The following is a 27,670-nucleotide window of genomic DNA, read 5'->3' as shown; positions in this document are numbered from 1 at the left end:
ACGCTGCTTGACCAACTGTCATAACTTGCATTTGCAAAACCAAACCATAATTTGAGCTGCCAATTTGTGCACATTTCTGTAAAGAGCTTATAAATATTAGGCCTCAGGATACCCAAGTGGCCTGGGCTTGCTTTGTGTATGATAGAATCGGTCGGCTGGATACAAACCAACAAGGGACTTCAACTCAAGGGTTTAGGCTTGTTTGACGATGTAGAAAAAGTGTCAAGCCCAAGGGTCCATTCAATTAGTGCTCAATTTCCTCTTCTTTTTTTATTTTATTCAGAGTTTAGGGTTTAGGATTTAAAAAAAGACATCGATTTTCCGATTTTTTTGAATTTTTCAAAAAAGAGAGTCAAAATTAACATTTTGTTTGGACAGGACAATGTGATAGAACAATTTGACTATAGAAAAAACTTTAGTTGTTTGACCTCATTATATATAATTGAGACTACTTTTCCAAGAGGTGGAAAATAAAGCCGTCTCGTGCCTAATTTGAAGCGAAAGCGATAATACACATGGTAGAGATAGTCGTACAAATCTAAGAAAGAACATGGGGTTGTAAAAGTTTTTCTCAAATACACACAATTAAATACAAAGATACATTGGACTTGTTGAATTTGTTTGATTTCTTGAGGAGCACTACTAATCTTTTTGACTAGTTGGTAGTATGAACGGAGAGAAACCTTCAAAAGAAGGAAAAGGAAAAAAGTGAAAAATCACACGAAAAGAGAAATGGACCAGAAATGATGAGGTCCCAAAATGTTACTGAACAAAGACAGGACATGGATTATCTCCGAATCCATTGGTCCTAATTCAATAAGTCTTATCATTCGAGCCGTTGAAATTTGATTAAACGACTAAAGTTATTACAATTTTTAAAGTGAACTCCTGTTTGTAACTGTTGGATCAAATTTCAATAACCCAGATGATGAAACTTGATGGATTAGGATCAATGGATCCGGAGAGGATTCATGTTAAAAAAGACAAAGCTGCTAATAGTGACAACAGCACCAAGGGCTTAATCATAATATAACTACTAGTGGCCACTGGGGGTATGTGTAAAGTGTATGTTGGAATAAAAATAGTAGGCCTGCTTTTGGGAAATGAAAATGACCAGAGGAATTGGGAAGATACATACAAAATAGGGTCCTAAAAAGATTGGATCAATCCCATTTTATATTTACATTTTTGTTTGCATTGTCCTTCAAAATAAGGGGCAATTGAGTAGGATGTCGTGTTGTGTTGTGTAGTATAATTTGAATTTGTATTAGAATATAAATTAAATGAAATTGAACAAAGCAATATTTATATACTTATAGTGACAAAGTATGTGAATTTCACAATAATGAATTTAGACATGAGCGAGGCGACACGAAGTAAATAGGGTTGATCTAGTTGGCCTTAATTATGCCAACTCATTTAACACAGTTAATAATTAGTTCGTGTTTTAGGTTTTAACACGCCAAACTGGAAAATAACACACTTTAACACTCTTATTTTCTCATGAACCTCATAAGCTGTATCACATGAGGCAATCCATTTAAATTGAAAATGAAATAACAAGTTTAACCTTTTTGTTTGATGTAAAGATTATATTTCACGCTTTATTTTTAGTTATGAACATTAAAAAAAAAAATCGTGTCATTATGTGTAACCACATTTAATTATCACATTTTGCTTGAGTTTGGACAAAATGACCTAAATAATAAGGCTTTTTAATTAAAATGATTTTTGAGATTGACATCTCTTCATTTTGGTCTCTGAGATTTGAAATTAATAGAATTAGCTCATGAGTTTGTTCACCGTCAATCATTTTGATTCTTCCGTGATTACCTTGAACTTTTGTCAATCATTTTGACCCTTTGTTTATTAATGAGGGGTATTTTTGTCATTTTGATCCTTATTTATCATAATTTTTAACGCAAAGAAAAATGATTGATGGTGAACAAACTCATGGACCACTTCTATTGATTTCAAATCTCATGAACCAAAATGAAGAATTATAACAATCTCAAGGACCATTTTGACTAAAAAAACCAAATAATAATCATGTTGTATTTGGATGGACTCTAATTTTGTTTGTGTCAACACAAATGGCTAAATAGCCAAAATGGTCTATGAGATTGAAAATTAATAGAAATGGTCTCTGACATTGTTCACCATCCATCATTTTGGTCATTCCGCTAAAAACTCTTTGGGCAATTTTCAAAGCTTCGTAACTCAATCATTTTTTAACCAAATTCGACCCATAATATATCAAAATAAATATAGGAAAGTATAGAATAAGATTATACCTATTTCGAAGCCCAATGGTTACCGGAGATGGCCGGAAAATAGTCTCAAAGTTGACTGGTCCGTGGGAAAACCGGAAAACTCGCTGAAAACTGGGTGAATTTTAAACGTTCATAACTTCTTCAATACTCAACGAAATCGAGTGATTCAAAAACTAAAATCATACTTCTCGATGAGACGAAGATAATGGTACCTTTTCCGACAGCTAACTCGCCGTGGTTTGACCGGAAAACGGCTCAAAAATAGCTAACTCGAAAATAGTTAGCCATTTCGAGCCGTTTTCCTGACAAAATACAGTGAATTAGCCATCAAGAAAGGTACCATTCTCTTTGCCTCGTCGAGAAGTATGATTTTCATTTTTAAATCACTCGATTTCGTTGAGTATTGAAGAAGTTATGAGCGTTTAAAGTTGACCCATTTTCCGATGAGTTTTCCAGTTTTTCCGCGGAACAGTCACCTTTGAGTCTATTTTCTAGCTATCTCCGGCAACCATTGAGTTTCCAAATAGGTATAATCTTGTTCTACACTTTCCATGTTCATTTTGATATATTATGGGTCAAATTTGGTTAAAAAACAATTGAGTTACGAAGTTTTGAAAATTGCCCAAAGAGTTTTTAGCGGAATGACCAAAATGATGGATGGTGGACAATGTCAGGGATCATTTCTATTGATTTTCAATCTCAGGGACCAAAGTGATGTGTTATGCAAATCTCATAGACCATTTTGACTATTTAGCCCAACACAAACCAAACACATAGCCCTCAGAAAACATCACAGATAAATAAAACCCTAATTGAAAAAAAACTCAATGCTTTTAATTGGGAATACAACATTAGGACGTAAATCAAAAGCAAATGGACCTTGAACCCTAAACCCCAAAGAGAAATTGAGTCAAACTATTTCCAACATTTTGGGAATGAATTTATATAAAAATGCCCTTTCTCTAATTCGTGAAGCATCGTGCATGCCGGAAATTGTTACCTCTCTAAACTAGCATGGATGCATGCATATCATTTTTTCTCATTTCAATTTTGAGAAAAGAGAAATAAGGGGCTTGTGATCGACTCTCACACATGCAAACCTAACCCCACCATGAGATGATATTGATGATGCATTCACCGTTAATCTTATATATACATGAGTTGCCAACCAAGCCTCCCTAGTAAAATCATACGACAGCTTTTGAGATCTTTTCTTTTTTATTTACAATATCCTTCTGTTTCTGGTGCACACTACACATGGGACGAAGTTATCTTCAAGATTCTCCACTGATTGACTATCTCCATCTCAATCAGTGTACGTGTACGCTCTAAGTTTGTATCCAAGCAGGCTTCAAAGTTTGAACCTTGAATATACAAATACTAACCAAGAACGCTTAACTGGTAAGTTAAGTAATATCTATATATTTATTTGAGTCTTGTTTTTATGTCATCTAGTGATTAAATTTTTATGATCTTTCACTGTCAAATTTGGTAGTAATCAAATATTTATGATCTTTTACCGTCAAATTTGGTATCATGAGTGGAGATAAACAGTAAAACTGCCACCTATCATTCTTAACCTTTGACATTCCATGATTAATTACCAGGTGATTACAAGAACATTTCTAATATTTATTCATTGAAACAATAAAACTTTTGTACGAGTTATATTATTAAATCCCAAGTCAAATATTAAACAGAAAATTATGGTACTCGATCCATTAAGATAAGCTAAACTAATTCTTGATCACCAATTATACACACACATTATAGGGTTATTTCGTGGTAGTTTACTGCTTGGAAAAAGTTACAGTTGACACTCTGACAGTTCATATTTTAATTATATTGTTTGTTTTGACAGATGATAGCTCAACGCTCATGCAATCAAACCTCAGACCACACAATTATCAAATTTATCCTTGTCCTCATTGTTTCTTTTTAAATCCCATTGCCTTCGACCGACCCACAATTAATTTTAGGTTAAAAGTTACTATTTAAATGAACCTTTGTGATATACAATCCATCGTTTTGTTGGATGATCGGATTAAGAATATCTGATGCGATTCGCTCAATTTTAGACATATATTAGCACATGCATGCCAAGCAAAATCTAGGAGATTTAGAGAAAAAAAAAATTAAAAAACTGATCATGTGATATGATCACAACAGGGGCAAGAGGTCTCCACTAGAGATTATGGTACTGGAAAAAGTATTGTGTATGTCGTACTATTACATGACGTGTTGACGTGGTGTTACTACTTTACATACGTATGTAAAATTCTTCTTATGTAAGTTGATTAAAGACAAGAATGTTAGATGCACACAAAGACACTGAATTTACGAACACATGAAGTGTCTGCTATGAAGTTGGCTTCATGGTGGATATGTTTAAAATGGATGGACTAATAAACTTCTAAGGCCTTCTCCAACCCTGGGCTAAAACTTGAATAGTAGTAGAGCACCCATTAGCTAGTATCCGAAATGCAGATGTGAGCTTCTGATGAGGTAATAGATTTTGTCGGCCGATTGCATCTATCTTCTTGCAAAGTAGTCCTCATCCGAAATTGCCTTCGAAAATCATGAGAAGAATATCTCGGATGTTCGATGAAATAATATTTCATCATTTGGTCATGACATTCTTCTATATCACGTTGTACAAATGAATGCCCCGTGACAAAACCACGATAGCTAGATTCGGCATGGTGCTCATATTGCATAAGCGAGTTTGCAAATTCAGCTTCTTCGTTGTTCATTTCTGCATCCCCAGTTGCACGGCTTGCTTGGTATTGTGTCATTTGCATTGCCAAGCTACGCCTTCTATCACCCATTGATGAGATATTGATGATTTTTAGGAAACAAAGACACTTTGAAAGTTGGAAGATTGGTGAATATGTTGTGTGATGGTTAGATATTCAACGTATGCTTATATAGAGGATGATTGAAGGCTTGAGTTTCATGTGTAGGTTTGTGTTTCATGCGTTTCATGTATTTGGTACGTGTTTCGTGTGTGTCATGTGTTTCACATGTGTTCTATGTGTGCTTCATCTCTATCATGTGGTTTGTATGTCCTTCACAGGTGTTCTGTGTGTCATTCACATGTGTTTCATGTATTTTGTGTTTATCCATCTCTATCATGACTTTCATATTCTTCCATAGCGTTTCATGTATCGATTTCGTGATTTTTCAATATTTATCGGAATTTAAATATTTTTAGATTAAAATGTTCATAAAATTAATTTACAATAGTCTACATAATTTTTTTTAAAGAAAAAAAGTTAATTTAAGAAAAAAATTAGCCTAAATTCATTCTTGAATAATCTGAGGCTAAAATTTTAGGCCAGAATGATTGGAGCAGAAAAATTGTTTCTGTGCTAAAAATTTAGATTTTAGGCCAATGATTGAAAATGGTATAACAATGTGCAAGATGTTCCGAATCTACATTTTCATTTTCTAGAGGATGTGGTCTCTACACATAGGAAGTCAAATCAAACCTTTACAATCACATTTAATATACACTATAGAAACCTTTGGCACCATTAAACGTTGGCCTGCAGTTTTCTAGATCTACTAATGTACTGTTGGTTTAAAATGGATGGACTCAAAGAGCTAATCTTTCTATTAAAAGAACATTAGTGGATCTACTAATATACTGTTGGTTGAATGATGGAGCCATCAAAGTTTAGCTTGTTAAAACCTTCAATCGGAGGTTTCCATTTGATAATAGGGTGACAAGGGCCTTCTTGGCAGGAACAACCATCATTTTCTGTCTACGAAGAACATGAATTTTTAATCCCTCATTTATTAGGAGATCATGAATTTAAATCTTATATAAAAAAACAACTAAAAATTGCTTCGTTTTTGTTTAATATTTTTTTAAAGTACTATTTTATTTAATATAAATCGGTGATAGTCTAACAACTTTTTATATGCAATCCCACTACCATATAAAGCGGTAACGTATTTTTAAATCAGAGATTTAATAACATGTCAAAGTAAAAATGGTTAGCCAAATAATTCAAACTTGAGTTGAGATTTCAAAACTTTTGGTTGCTCGGTACTCCATCAACCCCTTCGGGTTCCATTCATAACCAGAAAAAAAAAAAATTCCACTTGACATCATCGTTTTCCTTTGAAAAAAACGTGAGAAAAAGGTGCCACAAGGTTAAAAACCATTGGTCGACTTAACGCTTCCACAGCTTTACCAATTGCCTGAGCTGCAACAAAAATGCCATGAAACCACGCTGTGTGGCGCCTCCTGCTTCTTGACTTCCACACCCTCCGCCCGTTCTCCCCACTTTGGCCTTCGTCTCTCCTCCACCACTCGTTTCTCCGGCGATACCTCAACCCAGTAGTGGATTGGGGTTTCTCTGTTCTCTCTCAGGTAGGCAGATTCTTCACCTCAAATCCCAAAGTTTCAATCTTTCGCTCTTAATTTCCTCAATTTTCACCAAACTCGATCTGGGTTATCGTCAATATTCTCAAAATTTGATTGCTATGGATCCAAGTTCTTATCAACTGCCCGATTCCAATTCCAATTTCATCGACCAGACACTTTCCCCCAATTTCAATGAGTACCCAAGCAGCGATCCGTTTGTGGATCTTAGCTTTCTGTGCCAAAATCCCAGCAACTCTGCTCTGTCTCCGAGCTTGAGCCCCGAGGGAGATGACGGTGACTACTCTGACAGTGTGCTCAGGTACATAAACCAGGTGTTAATGGAGGAGGATATGGAGACAAAGCCCTGTATGTTTCATGACCCCTTAGCTGTCCAAGCCGCTGAGAAATCTCTCTTTGAGGTTCTTGGTGGGAAGTTTCCGCCTTCTCCGAATCAGCATCCGCATAATTTTGAGAGCCCTTATGGTCGTTCTTCTGCAACTTTTAGTGATCATAGTGGAAATAATAGCTCTGGTCTTAGTTCTAGTACTAGCTATTGGGATGATTCTCGGAGTAGCGTTGATGTTATTGAGCATAAGGCCTCTATTTTGCAAAACCCAATTCCGGAAAACTTTGTTTTCCAGTCAAAGGCCAAGTCTCAGTTTTTGTCGAATGGGAATGGATTGGTGGGTTCTTATGTGAGTGACCCTATGGTTTCTAATTTGTTTGGTGAGAATGAATTGGTGTTGCAGTTTAACAGAGGGGTAGAGGAGGCTAGGAAGTTTCTTCCTAGAGGTCAATTGATTGTTGACGTTGAGAATAACAAGCCGTACACAGTGGCGAATGGAAAGGCTGAAAATGTGGTGGTTAAGACGGAGAAGGATGAAGGCGAGTATTTTCCTACTAGTTCGAGAGGAAAGAAGAGTCATGAGAGGGAAGATGCAGATTTGGAGGTTGGGAGGAGTACCAAGCAATCAGCTGTTTATGAGGATACGGAGGCTGATCTATCAGAGATTTTTGATAAGGTGCTGGTCTGTGGTGGGGGGAAATCCAAGCCTATTGTGAGTGAAGGTGAAGAAGTCTGTCTGGATGAAGCAAACAAAGCTCTGCAGCAGAATGGGCAATCTGTTGGAACTAGTAACGGGAAGACTCGTGCCAAGAAAAAGGGCGACAAGAAGGAAGTGATAGATTTGAGGACCCTACTGATTTCATGTGCACAAGCTGTTTCTTCTGATGATCGTAGGACTGCTAATGAGCTACTAAAGCAGATTAGGCAGCACTCTTCCGCATTTGGCGATAGCTCGCAGAGGTTGGCTCATTGCTTTGCAAATGGCCTTGAAGCACGGTTGGCTGGCACTGGAACTCAGATATATACTGCTTTATCTTCTAAAACAACGTCAGCTGCTGATATGCTGAAGGCTTACCAAACTTATTTTGGAGCCTGCCCATTCATGAGGGTCGCTATAATCTTTGCAGACCAAATGATTTCAAAATTAGCTGAGAAAGCAGAAACACTGCATATTATAGATTTTGGAATCCTCTACGGTTTTCAATGGCCTGCTCTCATCCATTGCCTCTCAAGAAGAGCTGGTGGGCCTCCAAAACTACTACGCATTACAGGGATAGAGCTTCCCCAAAGTGGTTTTCGACCTGAAGAAAGAGTCCAAGAGACAGGGCATCGTTTGGCAAAGTATTGTGAGCGGTATAATGTTCCTTTCGAGTACAATGGCATAGCAAAGAAATGGGAAGCTATCCAATATGAGGAACTCAAAGTCAAGAGAGATGAAGTGCTTGCTGTGAATTGTCTGTTCCGGTTTAAAAACCTACTTGATGAGACAGTTGTGGTAAACAGCCCAAGGGATGCTGTTCTAAATTTAATTAGGAGCATGAATCCTGATATCTTTATCCATAGTGTCGTTAATGGATCTTACGGTGCCCCATTCTTCGTCACACGCTTCAGGGAGGCTCTATTCCACTTCTCTGCATTGTTTGATATGTTTGATACCAATATATCTCGCGAGGATCAGATGAGATTGATGTTTGAGGAAGAGTTCTTTGGACGAGAGGTTGTAAACACAGTAGCTTGCGAGGGCTCTGAGAGAGTTGTGAGGCCTGAGACATATAAGCAGTGGCAGGTTCGGAACATGAGGGCTGGGTTCAAACAGTTGCCATTGGACCGTGAACTCATGAACAAAATAAGGGCCAAGGTGAAACGGGGGTACCACCGTGATTTCATGGTTGATGAAGATGGAAACTGGATGCTGCAAGGATGGAAGGGCAGGATTATCTACAGTTCCTCCTGTTGGGTACCGTCTAGGTCTAGGTCTTGAAATACATGCTGTTTAGAACTGAATTGACTTGCACAAATAGGCTTCTGTAGTTCTATACAGATGTATAGATAGTGCTGTATTTTGCAATCACCGTGCTGTCTAGGTGACAATGTACTGGTTGCTTATCGGTAACTTCTAGCACTGCATAACTTCGTATTAGAAATTTGATTAATGATGAACTATTGTAATGTTGAACATTGTAGTTTTCGTTTTGTATATATCTCACTTGAATCTAATCGTCAAATAAACGCAATTTTTTACTTCTATGGAATATGCCCCGGAGGATTTGGTTACCCTTTTCCCGTTCATCCAAACTTTTTCTATATGTCATATAATAAATAAATTTAAGTAGAAAATGCGTTGCATTTTATTTTTTTCAATACAAGTTATATAGTCTTACATTATGCGTTTTAAATATCTAGCGATATTTAGAACATTGACAACATCGTCAACCACACAAAAAAAAAAAAAAAAAGCGTCAGCTTTGAATGGTGTTCATTGTGCTCGCCATTGTGGTTTTTATTTGAGAACAAAAGGCAAGGAGATAACGGTGGCAAAAGGGTGCTTAGTCCACGATGTCCCTTCTATCGTACTCATATCCTTGTGTTCTTATGTGTGCGTGCACCAAGACGTTCACACGAGAGAACGAAAGCGACATGAGAGTGAGAACGCCGAGAAGAAACTAGAACGCTGCTGACTGCATGCGGTCCCATGGCCTTGCAAATTGCAAGTCGGCTCTCTCTAATCTCTGTCGAGGTCCAAATCACTTCACATCTCATAAGGTCCCAAAACAAATGAACTAATCTCTAGTTGGATCAATTATTTTTTAATAAAAAAATGAACATTAAATTTGTTGATGCACAAAATGTAACATCCCACATCACCCAGGGGAGTGATCCTTAAATGTATATTCACATCCCTACCTAGCACGAGGCCTTTTGGGAGCTCACTGGCTTCGAGTTCCGTAGGAACTACGAAGTTAAGCGAGAAGGGGGCTAGAGCAATCCCATGATGGGTGACCCACTGGGAAGTTGCTCGTGAGTTCCCAAAAACAAAACCGTGAGGGAATGGTAAGCCCAAAGCGGACAATATCGTGCTACGGTGGTGGACCGGGCCCGGGAAGTGGTCCCGCCCCGGGCCGGGATGTGACAAATTGGTATCAGAGCCAATCCCTGGCCGGAAATGTGCCGACGAGGACGTCGGGCCCCTAAGGGGGGTGGATTGTAACATCCCACATCACCCAGGGGAGTGATCCTTAAATGTATATTCACATCCCTACCTAGCACGAGGCCTTTTGGGAGCTCACTGGCTTCGAGTTCCGTAGGAACTCCGAAGTTAAGCGAGAAGGGGGCTAGAGCAATCCCATGATGGGTGACCCACTGGGAAGTTGCTCGTGAGTTCCCAAAAACAAAACCGTGAGGGAATGGTAAGCCCAAAGCGGACAATATCGTGCTACGGTGGTGGACCGGGCCCGAGAAGTGGTCCCGCCCCGGGGCGGGATGTGACACAAAAGCCGCTCAACCAAGTTGGGTCAAAGTCAAACAAAGCTCGAGTACGGATTTGAGCCTCTTTTTGATATTTTATGTAGAGTGATTGAGTTAGATCTATATTTAATGAGCTTTGTATTGACAGATAAGAGATTATCTATTCTCTATTGCTTCTCATTAATGCAGGGTAAGTTGATCATGTTGTTCGTTATGAACGCCTACTTAGATCATCTTTCCACTCGTGTGCGTATCCAAGTTCCATGTGTTTACACGACATTGATTTGTATTAGAAATTTAGAAGTTAGAACAACCGAGTTTGACAGTTCCTGATTGTATTTGGAGCCGTTTCCTATGTGTTCGGTGGCTACATTGACGTTGTTGAACTTTTACTTGGCTCAAAGAAAAAACCTAATACAAATTAACCTTTGACCAATATTAAGTTCTCAATGTGATGCCACATCAAGACATGCACATAATTTCCGAGGCTTTCTGTCGACCATGCTATGTATTTGTTTGTTTATTTACTAACGAATTATCAATTAACAGACAACATATTTTGGGAAGGGGTGTATTTTTGCTCGTTACTTTAAATTATGATGTATGCTCACTATATATTTCATCATCTGTAACTGTGGTTAATTTTTTTTTTCAAAATTGGAAAAGGAACATTTAATATTAAAGTTAATTAGAGTTAGTTGAAATGACACTTGTCAAATGATGAGGTGTATGTTGAGCATACACCACAGTTATGATGGTAAGAAAAAATGCTCCCTTTGAGGGGTGCTACCGACATTTTCACTAACCTTTGGATTTGGATATTTACACTTCTTTAAATACCACGTGTCATTTTATTACACAAAAAAAAAAAAAAACAAGATATTGACTAGGAATTAATAATGAAAAATAAAAAATTTAATTTCAAAAGACATTAAAGGTCCTTTTATTATTATTTTTGTGTGTGTGTAAACAAGTGTCATTTAAAGAAGTGAAAATGTCCAAATACAAATATTGGTGCCAAGATTGCTAGCATTTTTCTCAATTTAATAATTTATTTTATCTTTTTGTTGATCATTTTCCCTGTTTATTTGAATAAAATTTCTAAGGCCCCGAATTTTGATAATCTCTCATATTCTTGCATAAATTTGTCATTGTTTTTCAGAATACGAGTGGTACATCACGTGTTATCATATTAGTAAAGGAAAGTTTTATTTTTTAAGTTTTAAATTTTTAACACAAATATTTCACGACTTGTACAATAACACGTTATGTACCACTTTACATTTCGGACACGTTGAAACATCAGTCCGTTTTCTTGAGGCCAAAGCAACACGTGAGAGATGCATATTGTGTTTTGACCTTTACCATGATAAGAGGGATTAAGAAGCAAAATCAGTGTTTTCTTCTGATAAAATAATAAGGAAAGCAACACCTTTTCTGTTATCATCAACCTCTATTTTCCACCCGATTAGATCACAATCAGAAGACATCAATTTTTAATGTTATTCACAGTATCATGATAATGTGAACGGGGTTAAGGAAATGATTAGTAAATTAATTAAAAAAAGATGAAAAGCAATAAGCATTCGTGCTCTTCAAGACAGAGGCTTGTTTCTCAAGTCAAGTTTCTTATGAGTAACCGGTGGCTTTTCGATCACAGGTAGTCTTGAGCTAGTTTGACCATGTCAAAGTTGCAAACAATCAAACAGATATACCTCACAAAATATTGGATTTTTCAATTTTTTTTCTATGGGTTGGAAAGTCAACCTCTAACTCTCATAAAATACCCAAGAGAATAGAGCGCAACGTATTTCGATGGAGATATCTTATGTGTAATCGTTAAATGTATCGTATATCATGGTTGTGTAGTATTCACATAATTTTGGATACGCAAGGCATATTGTATGTATATTTTTATCGTTTGAATGAGCTTATAGCTTATGAGTTGGGTAACTCTCATCTTCCTTTCATGTTCTTTTTCCAAATGTATTTTTCGAGTTATCATTCAACACTGTTGGTATCGCGGTACTTGGGATGCTACTTTTGATTTTGTGGTAATTTCTACCTCAGTGGCAATGTCTATCCCATTGTTAACAACGATAGTTGCTCCTCATGAAAACAAGTGGTGTTCTTGGTCTTATGTTTTGGGCTTTTGTTTCGATGGAACTGTTTCAACATACTTTGTAGCTTTCAATAGATCAATCATGTTATGCGGATTTTTTGACAATCTGTACAAGTAAATTGTTATGTTGATATTGAAGCGCGAATTTCTTTTTTTGTTGATTGTGTGTATTTTCTCCTGTTGAAGTCAGTTTTGAGTTCAAAAATTTGTCTTATGTTGGAATTGGTTCCTTAAAACAAAAACAAAAAAAAAAAAAAAAAAACCAACTGTGTACATATCCAAATCATTCACATTAATTTGGTGTTAGCAATTTAAGTTCAAACAAACTAAATCGAATCGATTTATTATAATTAGTTTGATAACAATTTTAAAGAAAATTATAGCAATGATCCCTCAACTAAAAATCCATTACCATTGGTCTCTCAACTTATCAAAATGTGTAGCTATAGTAATTTTCATCAATTTCGTCACAATTTTGTCAAAATAAGTTATGTTGGAATAACCATTTATATAATAAGGGTCCCTCAACTCATCAAAGGGTGTAATTATGGTCATTTTCGTCAACTATGTCAATTTTTTTTGTCAAAATGAGTTATGTTAGAAGGACCATTGTTACAATTAGGTTAAAGTTAAGAGATCATTTCTCCAGTTGAATTAAAGTTGAGGGACCAAAGATAATGAATTTTTAGTTGAAGGACTATAGCTGTACGTTTTAATGAGTTGAGAGATCAATGGTAATGAATTTTTAGTTGATGGATCATTGCTTCAATTGAGTTAAAGTTAAAAGATCATAGCTACAATTTACCCATAATTTTAAAACCGATCCAATCCGGGTATGTCAAAACTCAAAAGTAAGCAAAGTTCTATAGAGTGAACTGTTATTTTAAGAATCTTCCACTCTCCATGTCCCATTACCATATTCTGCAACACTGAAGAACAATAGAGAAGGACAGAGATTATCGAAAGAAAAGCAAAGGACAGAGTGGGACCAAGTCCATGGTTGCAAAGTCAAAACATGTGCATGACTAATTCACGGCCCGATCCACCGGGTTGCAAAAAGTGTTCAGGGCTCTCCCTGACTGACACATGCTCTGCTCCTCCAAAAAAGTTCGTGAAGCCACTCACCCCCACCAGTTTATACATATCAGAAAACCTCTTAATTTGGTTCCCTGAACCTAAAGACGGCCGCCTTTTGTTTTCACGTTTCAACGTTTTTCTTCAAGGTACGCCAGTACTTTTCTGTTCATGTTGTTCTCTGTCATCCTATTCAGTAAAGGTTCGATCTTTGCTTGTTCTTAGAGCCTTCCACTTCAAAACCTTTGCTTCCTGTGCAATAAATCTGCAAAAACTCTGATGGGTTTTTGTGGTTTTTCGGTTTTGCTTCTGATTTGTTCTTGCTAGCATGCTTTGTTCCTTATGGGGTTCCTTCTGAATTTCTCTGTGAGATTAAATCTTTAAATTTCATCACTTTTGTGGGTAGAATCTTTAGTTTTAGAAGGTTTTAGAGTTTAGAATTGTACCCAGGTACTGTGTTTTTCTGTGATCGTTATGGATCATCCAACTTTCAACGGAAGTCCTGATTACATGAATGGTTTCAGTATTGATGATCTAGCCTTCTCACCCAATTCAACCCAATTCTCAAATCTCACAAATGAATACCAATTTAACCAGTTCTCTCCGGATCTTAACTTTATGGACAATCATTTTTCCCTTCCACCGGATTTCGAACAGGGTAATATTGTTCCTGAAGTTAGTTTGACCACAAGTGGAGAGTCATTTGTTCCATCTAATAGTTTGAGTCCACCTGATGGAGGCTCTTTGTCTCTGCCTACGGCTGTGAGCGTCGGAGGAGTAGACAGTTCCTCCGATGACAATGATTTCTCTGAAGCTGTTTTCAAATACGTAAACCAGATTCTTTTGGAAGAGAACATAGAGAAAAAGCCTGGCATGTTCTTTGATCCGTTGGGTCTTCGTGTGACCGAGAAATCGTTCTATGATGTTCTTGGTCAACAGTACCCCTTTTCACCCAATCAGCAACCACTTCATATCAATCCGAATGTTGAGAGTCCCGATGGTAATAATTCTGGGAGTTGTGGTGATTGTAGTGGTAGTAATAATAGTCCTAGTCCTGGTACTAGCAATTCCATTGATCCTCAACGGGTTGGCGATTCGGGAGATCAAAAATCTTCTTTTCCACAAACTACCCTTCCCAATGACAACCCTTTCCAGTTCACTTCACATTCGAGTTCACAGTTGTCTGTTCCTCTGGAAAATCGCATGACTAGCGTTGGTGATGGGCAGCATGTTGGTGGTGGGCAGCGCCTTGATGATATGCTACAGGGCTCCTCCGTAGAAGAGTTTGTGGCTCAGAATATATATACAGATAGTGATTCTATCTTGCAATTCCAGAGAGGGTTAGAGGAAGCTAGTAAATTCCTTCCGAAAAGCACTCAGCTGCTTGTTGATCTGGAAAGCAACACAGTGTCTCCAGAAGTGAAAGCAAGTGTGCCGATGGTTACTGTCCAGAAAGAAAAGAGTGAGAGGAAGAACTCACCTAATGGGTCAAAGGGAAGAAAGAATCGTGAGTGGGAAGATGTTGATCTCGAAGAAGGGAGGAGTAGCAAGCAGTCTGCAGTTTATATAGAAAAGACTGAAGAGAGTGAATTGTCTGAGATGTTTGACAAGGTGTTGCTGTCTACTGGTGGAAATAATGAATCTCAGTGTGACAATGTTGCTTTTAAGAATGAACCAAGCAAGACCTTGCAGCCAAGTGGACAGCCACAAGGATCTAATGGTAATGGCAGGAAGGCTCGTGGTAAGAAACAAGGAAAGAAGAAGGAAACTGTGGATTTGCGGAATCTCCTGATTTTATGTGCACAAGCCGTGTCTACCAATGATTTTAGGACCACTAGTGAACTGTTAAAGCAGGTTAGGCAGCACGCTTCTCCTAACGGTGATGGATCTCAAAGGTTGGCTCACTTCTTTGCGAATGGTCTTGAGGCTCGTATGGCTGGTACTGGCACCGGAACCCAAAAGTTTTATACATCCATTGTCAAAAGGTCATCAGCCGTTGATATGTTGAAATCTTACCAAGTTTATCTTTCAGCTTGCCCTTCCAAGAGAATGTGTATGCTCTTCAAAAACAAGATGATTTTGAAGATGGCCGAGAAAGCAACAACCCTTCATATTGTCGATTTTGGTATCCTGTATGGTTTCCAGTGGCCAATCCTCATCCAGCATCTTTCAAAGAGACGTGGTGGACCTCCGAAGCTACGCATTACTGGGATAGAGGTTCCCCAACCTGGGTTTCGTCCGGCAGAGTGGATTGAAGAGACTGGACGTCGCTTGGCAAGATATTGTGAGCGTTTTAATGTACCTTTTGAGTACAATGCTATAGCTTCACAAGATTGGGAATCCATCCAACTGGAGGACCTCAAGACTGAAAGGAACGAGGTGCTTGCTGTGAACTGTATGTTTCGGTTCAAGAACCTACTTGATGAGACCGTTGAAGTGAACTGTCCAAGGGATGCTGTTCTACAACTAATCAGAAAGATGAAACCAGATATTTTTGTCCACTCTATTATCAATGGTTCCTACAATGCCCCTTTCTTTGTCACTCGATTTCGGGAGGCTCTCTTCCACTACTCTTCCTTGTATGATGCATTTGATATTAACATACCCCGTGACAATGAAGAGAGGTTGAGGTTTGAGAGTGAGTTCTATGGCAGGGAAGCTATGAATGTAATAGCATGTGAGGGCGTAGAGAGGGTTGAGAGGCCTGAGACATATAAGCAGTGGCAGGTTCGATGCATGAGGGCTGGTTTACAGCCGTTGCAATTGGACCAAGATTTAGTGAAGATTCTTAAGGATAAGGTGAAGGCATGGTACCACAAAGATTTTGTACTTGATCAAGATAGTGATTGGATGATTCAAGGATGGAAGGGCCGAATTGTGTATGCTTCTTCTTGTTGGGTGCCAGCGTAGGAATCTTGTAGAACATGCTTGTTTGAACTTCTTTGAGAATTGCGATAGAAAGGATGATCAACAAACTAGGCAGAGGTACTATTTCATTTCGTATTTGAGTATTCTGGTTATCCCTGTTGTACTCTAATATACTAGTCGGCTTTGAGGCTTTTGGCCTTAATCGAAGATATTATTATTTTGCAGGTACATTTTCGTCGAAGGAAAAGATGACAGAAATTTGCATCCACACAATGATCATGAATTGGAGTTTGAAAATTGAAGTCCTCCACCCGCAATGGAGAGAAGAGGACTTATGCAATCACATAGTTTGTTAAACTAGATTTAATTTAGAGATATTTTTCTTCACAATATTGAAATATGTCTCTAGTTTGATCAATGTTTTTTTATTTTATTAATAAAGATGATAATTAAATTTGTTGATGCACAAAAGCCCGCTCAACCGACTTGGGTCAAAATCAGCCCAAGCTCGATTACTGGCTCAGACTGTTTTGGGCATCTCTTTGACTCATTTAGAGCAACTGAGTTGGATCTATGCTTAATGAGTTTTGTATTGACAAATAGAGGATTATCTTTTCTCTATTTGTTTTGGGCATCTCTTCGACTCCTCATTTAGAGCAACTGAGGTGGATCTATGCTTAATGAGTTTTCTCTATCACTTCTCATTAATGTGAGATAAGTTGATCACGTTGTTCGTAGCATCATGTGAGTAAAGGTAAAACTTTGCTTGATGAATGCCTACTTTGGTCATCTTTCGACCCATGCGCGTATCCAAGTTCCATATGTGTTTAAGGGACTGGTTTGGTATTGCGGTGCTTTGAAAAAAAAAACATGTTGTGAGAATAAATTAATTTTTGCTGCTTCAAGTTTTCAGCTTTTTTTCATCCAAAGTTGTGAAAAGAAGCTGTTTTTAAGTGTTGACCAAACACCTTTTTGAATTCAGTTTTATTTATTTAATTTTTTTTATTCCTATTTTTTATAAAAACACCTCAGTATCAAACCAGTACTTGTGAGATGTGTGCCTGATTGATTTATATTATAAATTTAGAAGTTAGAACAACCGAGTTTGACAATTCCTCATTGTATTTGGAGCCGTTTTCCATGTGCTCGGTGGCTCCATTGACATTGTTGAACTTTTACTTGGCTCAAAGACAAAACCTAATACAAATTGACCTTTGACTAATATTTAGTTCCTAATGTGATGTCACATCAAGACGTTCACATAATTTCCCAAGTTTTCTGTCGACCATGCTATGTATTTGTTTGATTATTGACTAACGAATTATTAATTAGCAAACAAGGAGTGCTAGCAATATTTGCACTAATTTTTGTATTTGGATATTTACACTTCTTTAAATGACACGTGTTATTTTATTTCGCACACAAAAAAATGGCGAGGAATTAATGATGAAGAATAAAAAATAAAATTTCAAAAGGCATTAAAGGTTTTTTTTTTTTTTTTTTTTTTTTGGGTTAAACACGTATAATTTGAAGAAGTGAAAATGTCCAAATACAAATGTTGGTGCAAAAGTTGCCAGCATTTTTCTTATTTTAGTCATTTATTCTATCTTTTTGTTGACCATTTTTCTTGTTTATTTGAACCGAATTTTGATAATCTCTCATATTTTTGGAGAAATTTTTTTATTGTGTCCTAAACATGAGTGATACATTATTATATTAGTGGAGGAAGTTTTATTTTTTAAGCTGTTAATAATTTTTTAACACAAATGTCTCACCACTTGTATAATGACACGTAGTGTACCATCCCATGTTTTGAGTACATTGAAAAATCTTTTCATATTCTTGAGGCCAAAGCAATGTGTGAGATGCTAGGAAAACTAATGAAAAATCCAAAAAAAACTATAGTTTTAATGAAAAAGGACAAATAAATGTATAGTGAATAGTACCAAGAAAAGGTAAAAATGTGATTTTTCGTTAAAAGTGAACAATACTGAAAGTGTTTTGTTAAAATTCCCGATTATGTTTTGACCTTTACCATGATTAGAGGGATTAAGAAGCAAACTCTGTGTTTACTTCGATAAAAGAATAAGGAAAGCATTACCTTTTCTGTTATCATCAGCCTCTATTTTCCACCCGATTAGCTCACAGTCAGAAGACATATCAAATTTTAATGTTATTATCATGATAATGTGAACGGGATTAAAGAAATGATTAGTTAATTAATTATAAAAAGATGAAATGGAATGTTCATTCGTGCTCTTCAAGACAGAGGCTTGTTCCACAAGTCAAGATATCTTATGAGCAACCGGTGGCTTTTCGATCACCGGTACCCTTGAGCTAGTTTGACCATGTCAATGTTTCAACCAAGCAAACAAATGTAACTCATACAATATTGGATTTTTCAAAATTTTCCAAGGGTTGGAATGTCAAGCTCTAACCTGTAAAATACCCAAGATCTATTACAATTTACATCTAAATAAACTAAAAGTGTGAAAGAATTGTACGTATGCATGGGTGTGAAACTGTGAGCAGACTGAAATATGGGCATCAATATTGGCTTAGAGAATAGAGAGCAATGTACTTCGATGGAGAAAAAACTTATATGTAATATTTAAGGGAAGTGTTATTGACACTCCAAAAATCTCATTCTACACTCCTCACAAGTGTATTTTTCTTTCCAAATATAAAAAGTTTGGAGTGTATAATGAGATTTTTGGAGTGCCAATAACAATTCTAATATTTAAATGTATTATATATCGTGGTTGTGTGCTACTCACATAATTATGGATATGCAAGACATATTATTGTTTGAATGAGCTTATGAGTCGGGCAAGCCTCACTTCCCTTTCCTATTCTCTTTCCAAATCTGGTTTTCAAGTTTTCATTCGACTCGGTTGGTATTGCGGTATCTGGGACGCTACTTTTGATTTTGGTGGTGATTTCTACCTCAATGGCAATGTCTATTCCGCTATTAACAATGAGGGTTGCTCCTCATGAAAGCAAGTGGTGTTCTTGGTCTTATGTTTAGGGCTTTTGTTGCGATGGATTTGTTTCAACCATAGCTTGTTGCTTTCAATAGATCTATCATGTTATGTGGACTTGTTGACGATCTGCATAAGTAACAATTGTTATGTTGGTATTGAATCACGAATTTTATATTTTATTAGTTATGTGTGCTTTTTCCAGTTCAAGTCAATTTTGAGTTCAAATTAGTCTTTTAGTGGAATTGGTTCTTAAAAAAAGGAAAAAAAAAAAAAAAAAAAGACTGCGTACATATCCAAATCATTAAAAAATATTTTGGTTTTGGCAACAAATTATGATTAGATCGATAATAATTTTAAAATCGATCCAATTCGAGTATGCAAAGTTGTATAGTATGAACTGTCAAGTACATTATTTTAATAATCTTCCACTCTCTATGCCTCATTTTGAAATTCTGTTAACACTGAAATACAAAAGAAAAAGACATATATTATTGAAAGAAACAAAGGACAGAATGGGGCCAAATCTATGTTTCCAAAGTCAAACATGGCATATTGTATGCAAGTTTTTATCATTTGAATGAGCTTATAGCTTATGAGTCGAGCAATCCTCACCTTCCCTCTCTGTTCTCTTTCCAAATGTATTTTTTGAATTATCATTTGATACGGTTGGTATTGCGGTATCTGGGATGCTACTTTTGATTTTGGTGTTGATTTCTACCTTAGTGCCAATGTCTATCCGGTTATTAACAACAATATTTGCTCCTCATGAAAGCAAGTGGTATTCTTGGTCTTATGTTTAGGGCTTTTGTTTTGATGGATTTGTTTCAACATACTTTGTAGCTTTCTAGATCAATCATGTTATGTGGATTTTTTGACGATATGTATAAGTAACAATTGTTATGTTGATATTGAAGCGCGAATTTAATTTTTTATTGATTGTGTGTATTTTCTTCAGTTCAAGTCAACTTTGAGTTCAAATTCGTCTTATGTTGGAATTGGTTCCTACAAAGAAAACGACCATGTACATATATCCAAATCATTCACATTAATTTAACTTTGTCAGAAATTTAGTTCAAACAAACTAAACCAAATCAATTTATTATAATTAGTTAGATAATAATTTTAAAACTGATCCAATCACTCAAAAGTAAGCAAAGTTATTCAGTGTAAACTGTCAAGTGCATTATTTCAAGAATCTTCCACTCTTCATGTCCCATTACCATCTTCTGTACCACTGAGTTACCGTTTGGTACGTGGGACGGGACGGAATAGAGTGGGACAAGGCGTTCCGTCCCACGTTTGGTGCATCTAAAACGGTTAACGGTACGTGGGACGGGACGGAATAGAGTGGGACAAGGCGTTCCGTCCCACGTTTGGTGCATCTAAAACGGGTGGAACGAGCTGTTCCACGGGACGAGTTTTGGGTGAATTTTCGTTCCACCTCACCCTCCTAGAACGACTCGTTCCACATCCGTGGAACACAAAATTATAACCTTTCCGTCTCCTTCTTCTTCCTCCTTGTTTCCATCTGAGGGCATCTTTGCTCCCGCTCCGTTCTGTTCCGTCCTGTCCCATTCCGTTCCGTCCTGTCTCGTCTGCATACCAAACGATACATGATAGAACAAAAGAAAAGGACAGAGATTACCGACAGAAAAACAATGGCCAGAGTGGGACCATGTCTATGGTTGCAAAGTCAAACACGTGCATGACTAATTCACATACCGATCCACCCGGTTGCAAAAATAGTTCAGGGCTCTCTCTGACTGACACATGCGATGCTCCTCCAAGAAAGTTCGTGACGCCGCTCGCCCCCACACGCTTATAAATATCAGAAAACCTCACCGGCGCTGTTAGTTTGGTTCCCCGAACCTGAGATCGCCGCCTTTTGTTTTCAAGTTTCAACGTTTTTCTTCAAGGTACGCCAGTACTTTTCTGTTCATGTTGTTCTCTGTCATCCTATTCAGTAAAGGTTCGATCTTTGCTTGTTCTTAGAGCCTTCCACTTCAAAACCTTTGCTTCCTGTGCAATAAATCTGCAAAAACTCTGATGGGTTTTTGAGGTTTTTCGGTTTTGCTTCTGATTTGTTCTTGCTGGCATGCTTTGTTCCTTCTGAATTTGTCTGTGAGATTAAATCTTTAAATTTCATCTCTTTTGTGTGTAGAATCGTAAGTTTTAGAGGGTTTTAGAGTTTAGAATTGTACCCAGGTATTGTGTTTTTCTGTGATCGTTATGGATCATCCAACTGTCAATGGAAGTCCTGATTACTTGAATGGTTTCAGTATTGATGATCTAGCCTTCTCACCCGATTTAACTCAATTCTCAAATCTCACAAATGAATACCAATTTAACCAGTTCTCTCCAGATCTTAACTTTATGGACAATCAATTTTCCCTTCCACCCGATTTCGAACAGGGTAATATTGTTCCTGAAGTTAGTTTGACCACAAGTGGAGAGTCATTTGTTCCATCCAAGAGTTTGAGTCCACCTGATGGAGGTTCATTGTCTCTGCCTACGACTGTGAGCGTCGGAGGAGCAGACAGTTCCTCCGATGACAGTGATTTCTCTGAAGCTATTTTCAAATACGCAAACCAGATTCTTTTGGAAGAGAACATAGAGAAAAAGCCATGCATGTTCTTTGATCCGTTGGGTCTTCGTGTGACTGAGAAATCGTTCTATGATGTTCTTGGTCAACAGTACCCCTTTTCACCCAATCAGCAACCCCTTCATATCAATCCGAATGTTGAGAGTCCTGATGGTAATATTTCTGGGAATTGTAGTGATTGTAGTGGTAGTAATAGGAGTTCTAGTCCTGGTACTAGCAATTCCATTGATCCTCAATGGGTTGGTGATTCGGGAGAGCAAAAACCTTCTTTTCCACAAACTTCCCTTCCCAATGACAGCCCCTTCCAGTTTAATTCACATTCCAGTTCACAGTTGTCTGTTCCTCTGGAAAATCGCATGACTAGTGTCGGTGATGGGCAGCATGTTGGTGATATGCTGCAGGGCTCCTCTGCAGAAGAGTTTGTGGCTCAGAATATATTTACAGACAGTGATTCTATCTTGCAATTCCAGAGAGGGTTAGAGGAAGCTAGTAAATTCCTTCCGAAAAGCACTCAGCTGCTTGTTGATCTGGAAAGCAACACAGTGTCTCCAGAAGTGAAAGCAAATGTGCCGATAGTTACTGTCAAGAAAGAAAAGAGTGAGAGGAAGAAGTCACCTAATGGGTCAAAGGGAAGAAAGAATCGCGAGCGGGAAGATGTTGATCTTGAAGAAGGGAGGAGTAGCAAGCAGTCTGCAGTTTATAAAGAAAAGACTGAAGAGAGTGAATTGTCTGAAATGTTTGACAAGGTGTTGCTGTCTACTGGCGGAAATAATGAATCTCAGTGTGATAGTGTTGCTTTTAAGAATGAAGCAAGCAAGACCTTGCAGCCAAGTGGACAGCCACAAGGATCTAATGGTAATGGAGGGAAGGCTCGTGGTAAGAAACAAGGAAAGAAGAAGGAAACTGTGGATTTGCGGAACCTCCTGATTTTATGTGCACAAGCTGTGTCTACCAATGATTTTAGGACCACTAGTGAACTGTTAAAGCAGGTTAGGCAGCATGCTTCTCCTAACGGTGATGGATGTCAAAGGTTGGCTCACTTCTTTGCGAATGGTCTTGAGGCTCGTATGGCTGGTACTGGCACCGGAACCCAAAAGTTTTATACGTCCCTTGCCAAAAGGTCATCAGCTGTTGATGTTTTGAAATCTTACCAAGTCCATCTTTCAGCTTGCCCTTTCAAGAGAATGTGTATGCTCTTCAAAAACAAGATGATTTTGAAGATGGCCGAGAAAGCAACAACCCTTCATATTGTCGATTTTGGTATCCTGTATGGTTTCCAGTGGCCAATCCTCATCCAGCATCTTTCAAAGAGACATGGTGGACCTCCGAAGCTACGCATTACTGGAATAGAGGTTCCCCAACCCGGGTTTCGTCCAGCAGAGTGGATTGAAGAGACTGGACGTCGCTTGGGAAGATATTGTGAGCGTTTTGGTGTACCTTTTGAGTACAATGCCGTAGCTTCACAAAATTGGGAATCCATCCAACTGGCGGACCTCAAGACTGAAAGGAACGAGGTGCTTGCTGTGAACTGTATGTTACGGTTCAAGAACCTACTTGATGAGACTGTTGAAGAGAACTGTCCAAGGGATGCTGTTCTAAATCTAATCAGAAAGATGAAACCAGATATTTTTGTCCACTCTATTATCAATGGTTCCTACAATGCGCCTTTCTTTGTCACTCGATTCCGGGAGGCTCTCTTCCACTACTCTTCCTTGTATGATGCATTTGATATTAATATACCCCGTGACAATGAAGAGAGGTTGGGGTTTGAGAGTGAGTTCTATGGCAGGGAAGCTATGAATGTAATAGCATGTGAGGGCGTAGAGAGGGTTGAGAGGCCTGAGACATATAAGCAGTGGCAGGTTCGATGCATGAGGGCTGGTTTACAGCCGTTGCAATTGGACCAAGATTTAGTGAAGATTCTTAAGGATAAGGTGAAGGCATGGTACCACAAAGATTTTGTAGTTGATCAAGATAGTGATTGGATGCTTCAAGGATGGAAGGGCCGAATTGTGCATGCTTCTTCTTGTTGGGTGCCAGCGTAGGAATCTTGTAGAACATGCTTGTTTGAACTTCTTTGAGAATTGCGATAGAAAGGATGATCAACAAACTAAAGCAGAGGTACTATTTCATTTCATATTTGAGTATTCTGGTTATCCACGTTGTACTCTAATACACATGCATATACTAGTCGGAGTTCATCCTTGTGAGGGTTGAGTTATTCGACCCACCCAGCAAGTTAGAAAAAGGCTTATTCATATTTTTAATGTTTTTTCAGGTCATTTGTGGTAATTCCTTCTCGAAGAAGAACCTTAACAATAGAGTGGTGTTTCTCATTAGATATTTACTAAATTATCTTTTTGGCTTTTGATCGATGCATACGATGGCTGAAGGCGTATTGGTCATGGTAGATGATGGTTGAACGCCTCTCCTGCTGGTATGATATATAGTTATGTACATGCAGTCGGTTGCAGAACTATGGACATTAGTCAGACAGAATAAAGAGATGGAACAAGCTATATGAACTTCTGTTGTGACGAAGAGCTGTTGTTACACATGTCGGTCGGAACATTTTTCCGTCAGTAGTTGCAATGTCGGGGATTTTCTGTTCTTAATCTTTGTACAATCTTTTTTGGATCTTAGACTTTTGTGTTTGTTCTATCAGATGTATCAACAAGTAGAAGGCCTTTTTTTTTTTTTTTGGTTTATTGATCAATTAACTGTGTTGCTCACAAGTTCTCGTCTTCCGTTCTTCATTTTGGTAATGAAAAATTACAGAGATATGCAACTTGCAAGTGCTTTGCTTCGTTATGATCTTGTATATATGTTTGTAGGTTTTGATAGGACATAGTATTCAATTTGTTCTGTCAGAGCCATCATTCTGTGCGGAGGCTGCATATGGCATCAGACAACCGAGTGGAACCAACTTCGCAGGGACCGTAATCTGGCATCTGGGGATCCCGTTGTATTTGTGACTTGTGAGAAGTGCCACATGCCTTGTGTGGTCCGATTGTCCGGACCTAAGAATTTCTTCACCATAGGAGCCTGCTTGGCTGTTATTTTCTATTAGGGGTTACTTCTCACACACCCTTGTTAATTTCTGTCTGTTGATTTTTTTCAGTTCATCTGATTCGACAGTCGAAAACTAAAAATGTGTGGAAGAAATAAAAAGGGGTGTGTGGATATCACACCCCTTTCTATTATTCAACAAATTATCAAAGTGTCTTTTTTGGGAAATTTAAGAAAGGGGATATTTGGAAAACTAAAACCTTCTTCTAACGAGAAATACTAGGTCATTCCTCCTTTGCAAACAAGTCACAATTAAGAGATGTTCTTGTGTACGGCACCTGGATTGGGGGTGGTGTGAGAGAGTGATGGATCAAAAGTGGTCCAGGTTAACATGACAAAATAGGGGATGAGGTAAAGGGAAGGTTTTTGTGTCTGGGTCTGTAGGGGTGAGTTGGTCCGACTTGCGGACCTTAGAGTTTCTCCATAATTTGACATATGTACCATATATTTTAGATTCATACTAATCAGTCCATTTAATAAATTTTTAAATGACAAGTATACCCCCCACAATTTTATAAAATTGCAATTATTGCCCTTACATTATTTTCTTTGACAATTTAATATTTGACATTAAATATTATTATTTTTTAGTCTTTAACATATTCACAGCAGTTTGTCTAAAAGTTACCAAATACTCAGACACTATTTTTATTTTTGTTAAAACCGTTTTTACATATTTTTAAGCTATTTAATCTCACAACATAACATAACAATTTATTTATTTTTAAAGCACAATACTACTAAACTAGCCCTAAGAGGGTGAGGGATTGGGCTACGGCGCTAAGCCTCACAATGGGCTAGCATACATTTGACGAGAATCGAACCTAAGGCCTCTCATTTACAAGTAAAGAGGAATATCGTTAGACTATAGTACTAAGTGGCAATATATTCTTTTATTAAAAAGACGTTATGTTATATTTTTTTTTTCTTTCCTTTTAAGACTCTACATATCTTACAAATATTTTTACACTTCCTTGTAGCCTTTAGATTTTATAGCATCAAAGGGTTCTTATTTATTTATGAAATGACATGGATGCTTATGGGGATTTTAACTAATACTAGCATTTGCCTATACACTTTGTGTGTATGAACACATTTTTTTGGAAAATGAGAGAGAGAGAGAGAGAGAGAGAGAGAGAGAGAGAATGTGGGGGGAGTGAGAGGTTTTTGTTTTTGGTTTTTTTTTTTAAATTAATTTTTTTTAATAAATATTGAAGGTATTTTAACATCACATGTAGGTGACGTATTGAAAAAAAAAAAGCAAAATTTGGTTGTGTGAAATTACATTTCTGCCTCATATTTCTTATTCATGTTTTGTTTTAATTAGAGGGTTAAACTGGTAATTTTGGTTGACAATGAGTGTTTTATTAATTAATAGAGATTAATGACAAAAAATAAGACTGAAAAAACATAAAATATAAAAATAAATTTTAAAAATGGAAGAAACCCTAACTATTTGTGGAGAGGAGTGTTGCTCTTGCACCACGACATGAGTTTAAACCCCGTCGGCTCCCTAATCTAATAAATCTATCGTTTGACAAAAAAAAAAAAAAAAAAAAAAACTAGTTGTAAAACAAACTACCTGCAGACTTTAAGCCAATAACAAAAACAATGAAATATCTTCTTAATTTGCCGATGGGGTATGTAATGCTTGGATGAGATTGTTGGCAAAAGTCTCCCTAATATCTACGGAAAAATCACCATTACGTAAGCAAAACACAATTTTATTTTCTTTATTATTGTTCATATATGTAGGATGATTAATTAGGGTTTTGCAATTTTTTTTTTCATTTTTCCAGTTCATGAGTTTGATAAATTTTCTACCCATTTGGTGCCTTTGCCTTTTAAAACATTGTATTTCACACACAAACCCCTTAGCCACGCATAGACCCAGATAGATTTGACCATTTTTTCTCATGATTTAGAACAATTCGAGTCCCTTTCGAGCGATGCTTAAACCCTTTCGAGTCGTTAAAATTCTGTACAAATTGGAATGGATTGGACCCACCTTTCACTAGGAGTAACAGATTGAGCTACCATGTGAAGTTGGTAAAAGAAATATAGCATATTATCTTATCTGATAGAAAATTAAAGCTTAACAGAAAATTAATTAAGCTGTTGCCTGCACTCATCTCCATCTTACTAAAGAGAGCAACAATTTTTTTTGAGAGACCAATCATATTAATGGACACGTTTATTGCGTGTGCACTTGGATACTTGCACGCATAATTACCCATTCAAGTGAGTAACGGATGTCTGTTCCTTGTGCCAAAAATGATGTATTAATTTGATTCTAAGATTGTGTAAAACTCATTAGTAAATGAACTTTACGAGCTCGTTTCGAAATGTTTTTAAAATGGCTGAAAGCGTTTTTGATGTAAATATTTTTGAAATCGATCCTTAATAAAAATGGAAGTAAATCATTTGGTCATGATAGATGATATTGGTTGAACGGCTCTCCAGCTAGTATGATGTATAGTTATGTACATGCA

At 37.3% G+C, this 27,670-nt stretch overlaps 1 protein-coding gene and 2 pseudogenes across 5 annotated transcripts in view; all 3 read left to right on the top strand.

The window, feature by feature from the left end:
• Positions 1-6,250: 6,250 nt before the first annotated feature.
• Positions 6,251-9,241, top strand: LOC148692787 (scarecrow-like protein 14 pseudogene; annotated as a pseudogene). The gene has a single exon (XR_015953479.1). The product of XR_015953479.1 is annotated as a scarecrow-like protein 14 pseudogene (transcript).
• A 4,261-nt stretch (positions 9,242-13,502) lies between these two features.
• LOC137743126 (scarecrow-like protein 33 pseudogene) lies at positions 13,503-16,994 on the top strand (annotated as a pseudogene). The gene is made up of 2 exons (XR_015953722.1): positions 13,503-16,640; positions 16,749-16,994. The product of XR_015953722.1 is annotated as a scarecrow-like protein 33 pseudogene (transcript).
• A 4,267-nt stretch (positions 16,995-21,261) lies between these two features.
• Positions 21,262-27,670, top strand: part of LOC137742066 (scarecrow-like protein 34) — a 60,647-nt gene continuing 54,238 nt past the window's right edge. Inside the window, exons 1-2 of one of the 3 annotated variants that reach the window (XM_068481811.2) lie at positions 21,262-24,230; positions 24,388-24,904. In XM_068481811.2, coding sequence (XP_068337912.2) covers positions 21,737-24,154 — 2,418 coding nt within the window. In that variant the 5' untranslated portion in view covers positions 21,262-21,736 and the 3' untranslated portion in view covers positions 24,155-24,230; positions 24,388-24,904. Of the gene's footprint in view, positions 24,231-24,387; positions 24,905-27,670 lie in introns of those variants that run through there. The other 2 variants (XM_088680134.1, XM_088680135.1) reach the window with 2 other exon arrangements.

This window comes from Pyrus communis, chromosome 11 (genome assembly GCF_041283825.1).
Source record: "Pyrus communis isolate YQ-2024b chromosome 11, ASM4128382v1, whole genome shotgun sequence".
Taxonomy (NCBI): Eukaryota; Viridiplantae; Streptophyta; class Magnoliopsida; order Rosales; family Rosaceae; genus Pyrus; species Pyrus communis.
Note: the sequence above shows the minus strand (reverse complement) of the source record. Positions and strands in the feature narration are given on the sequence as shown.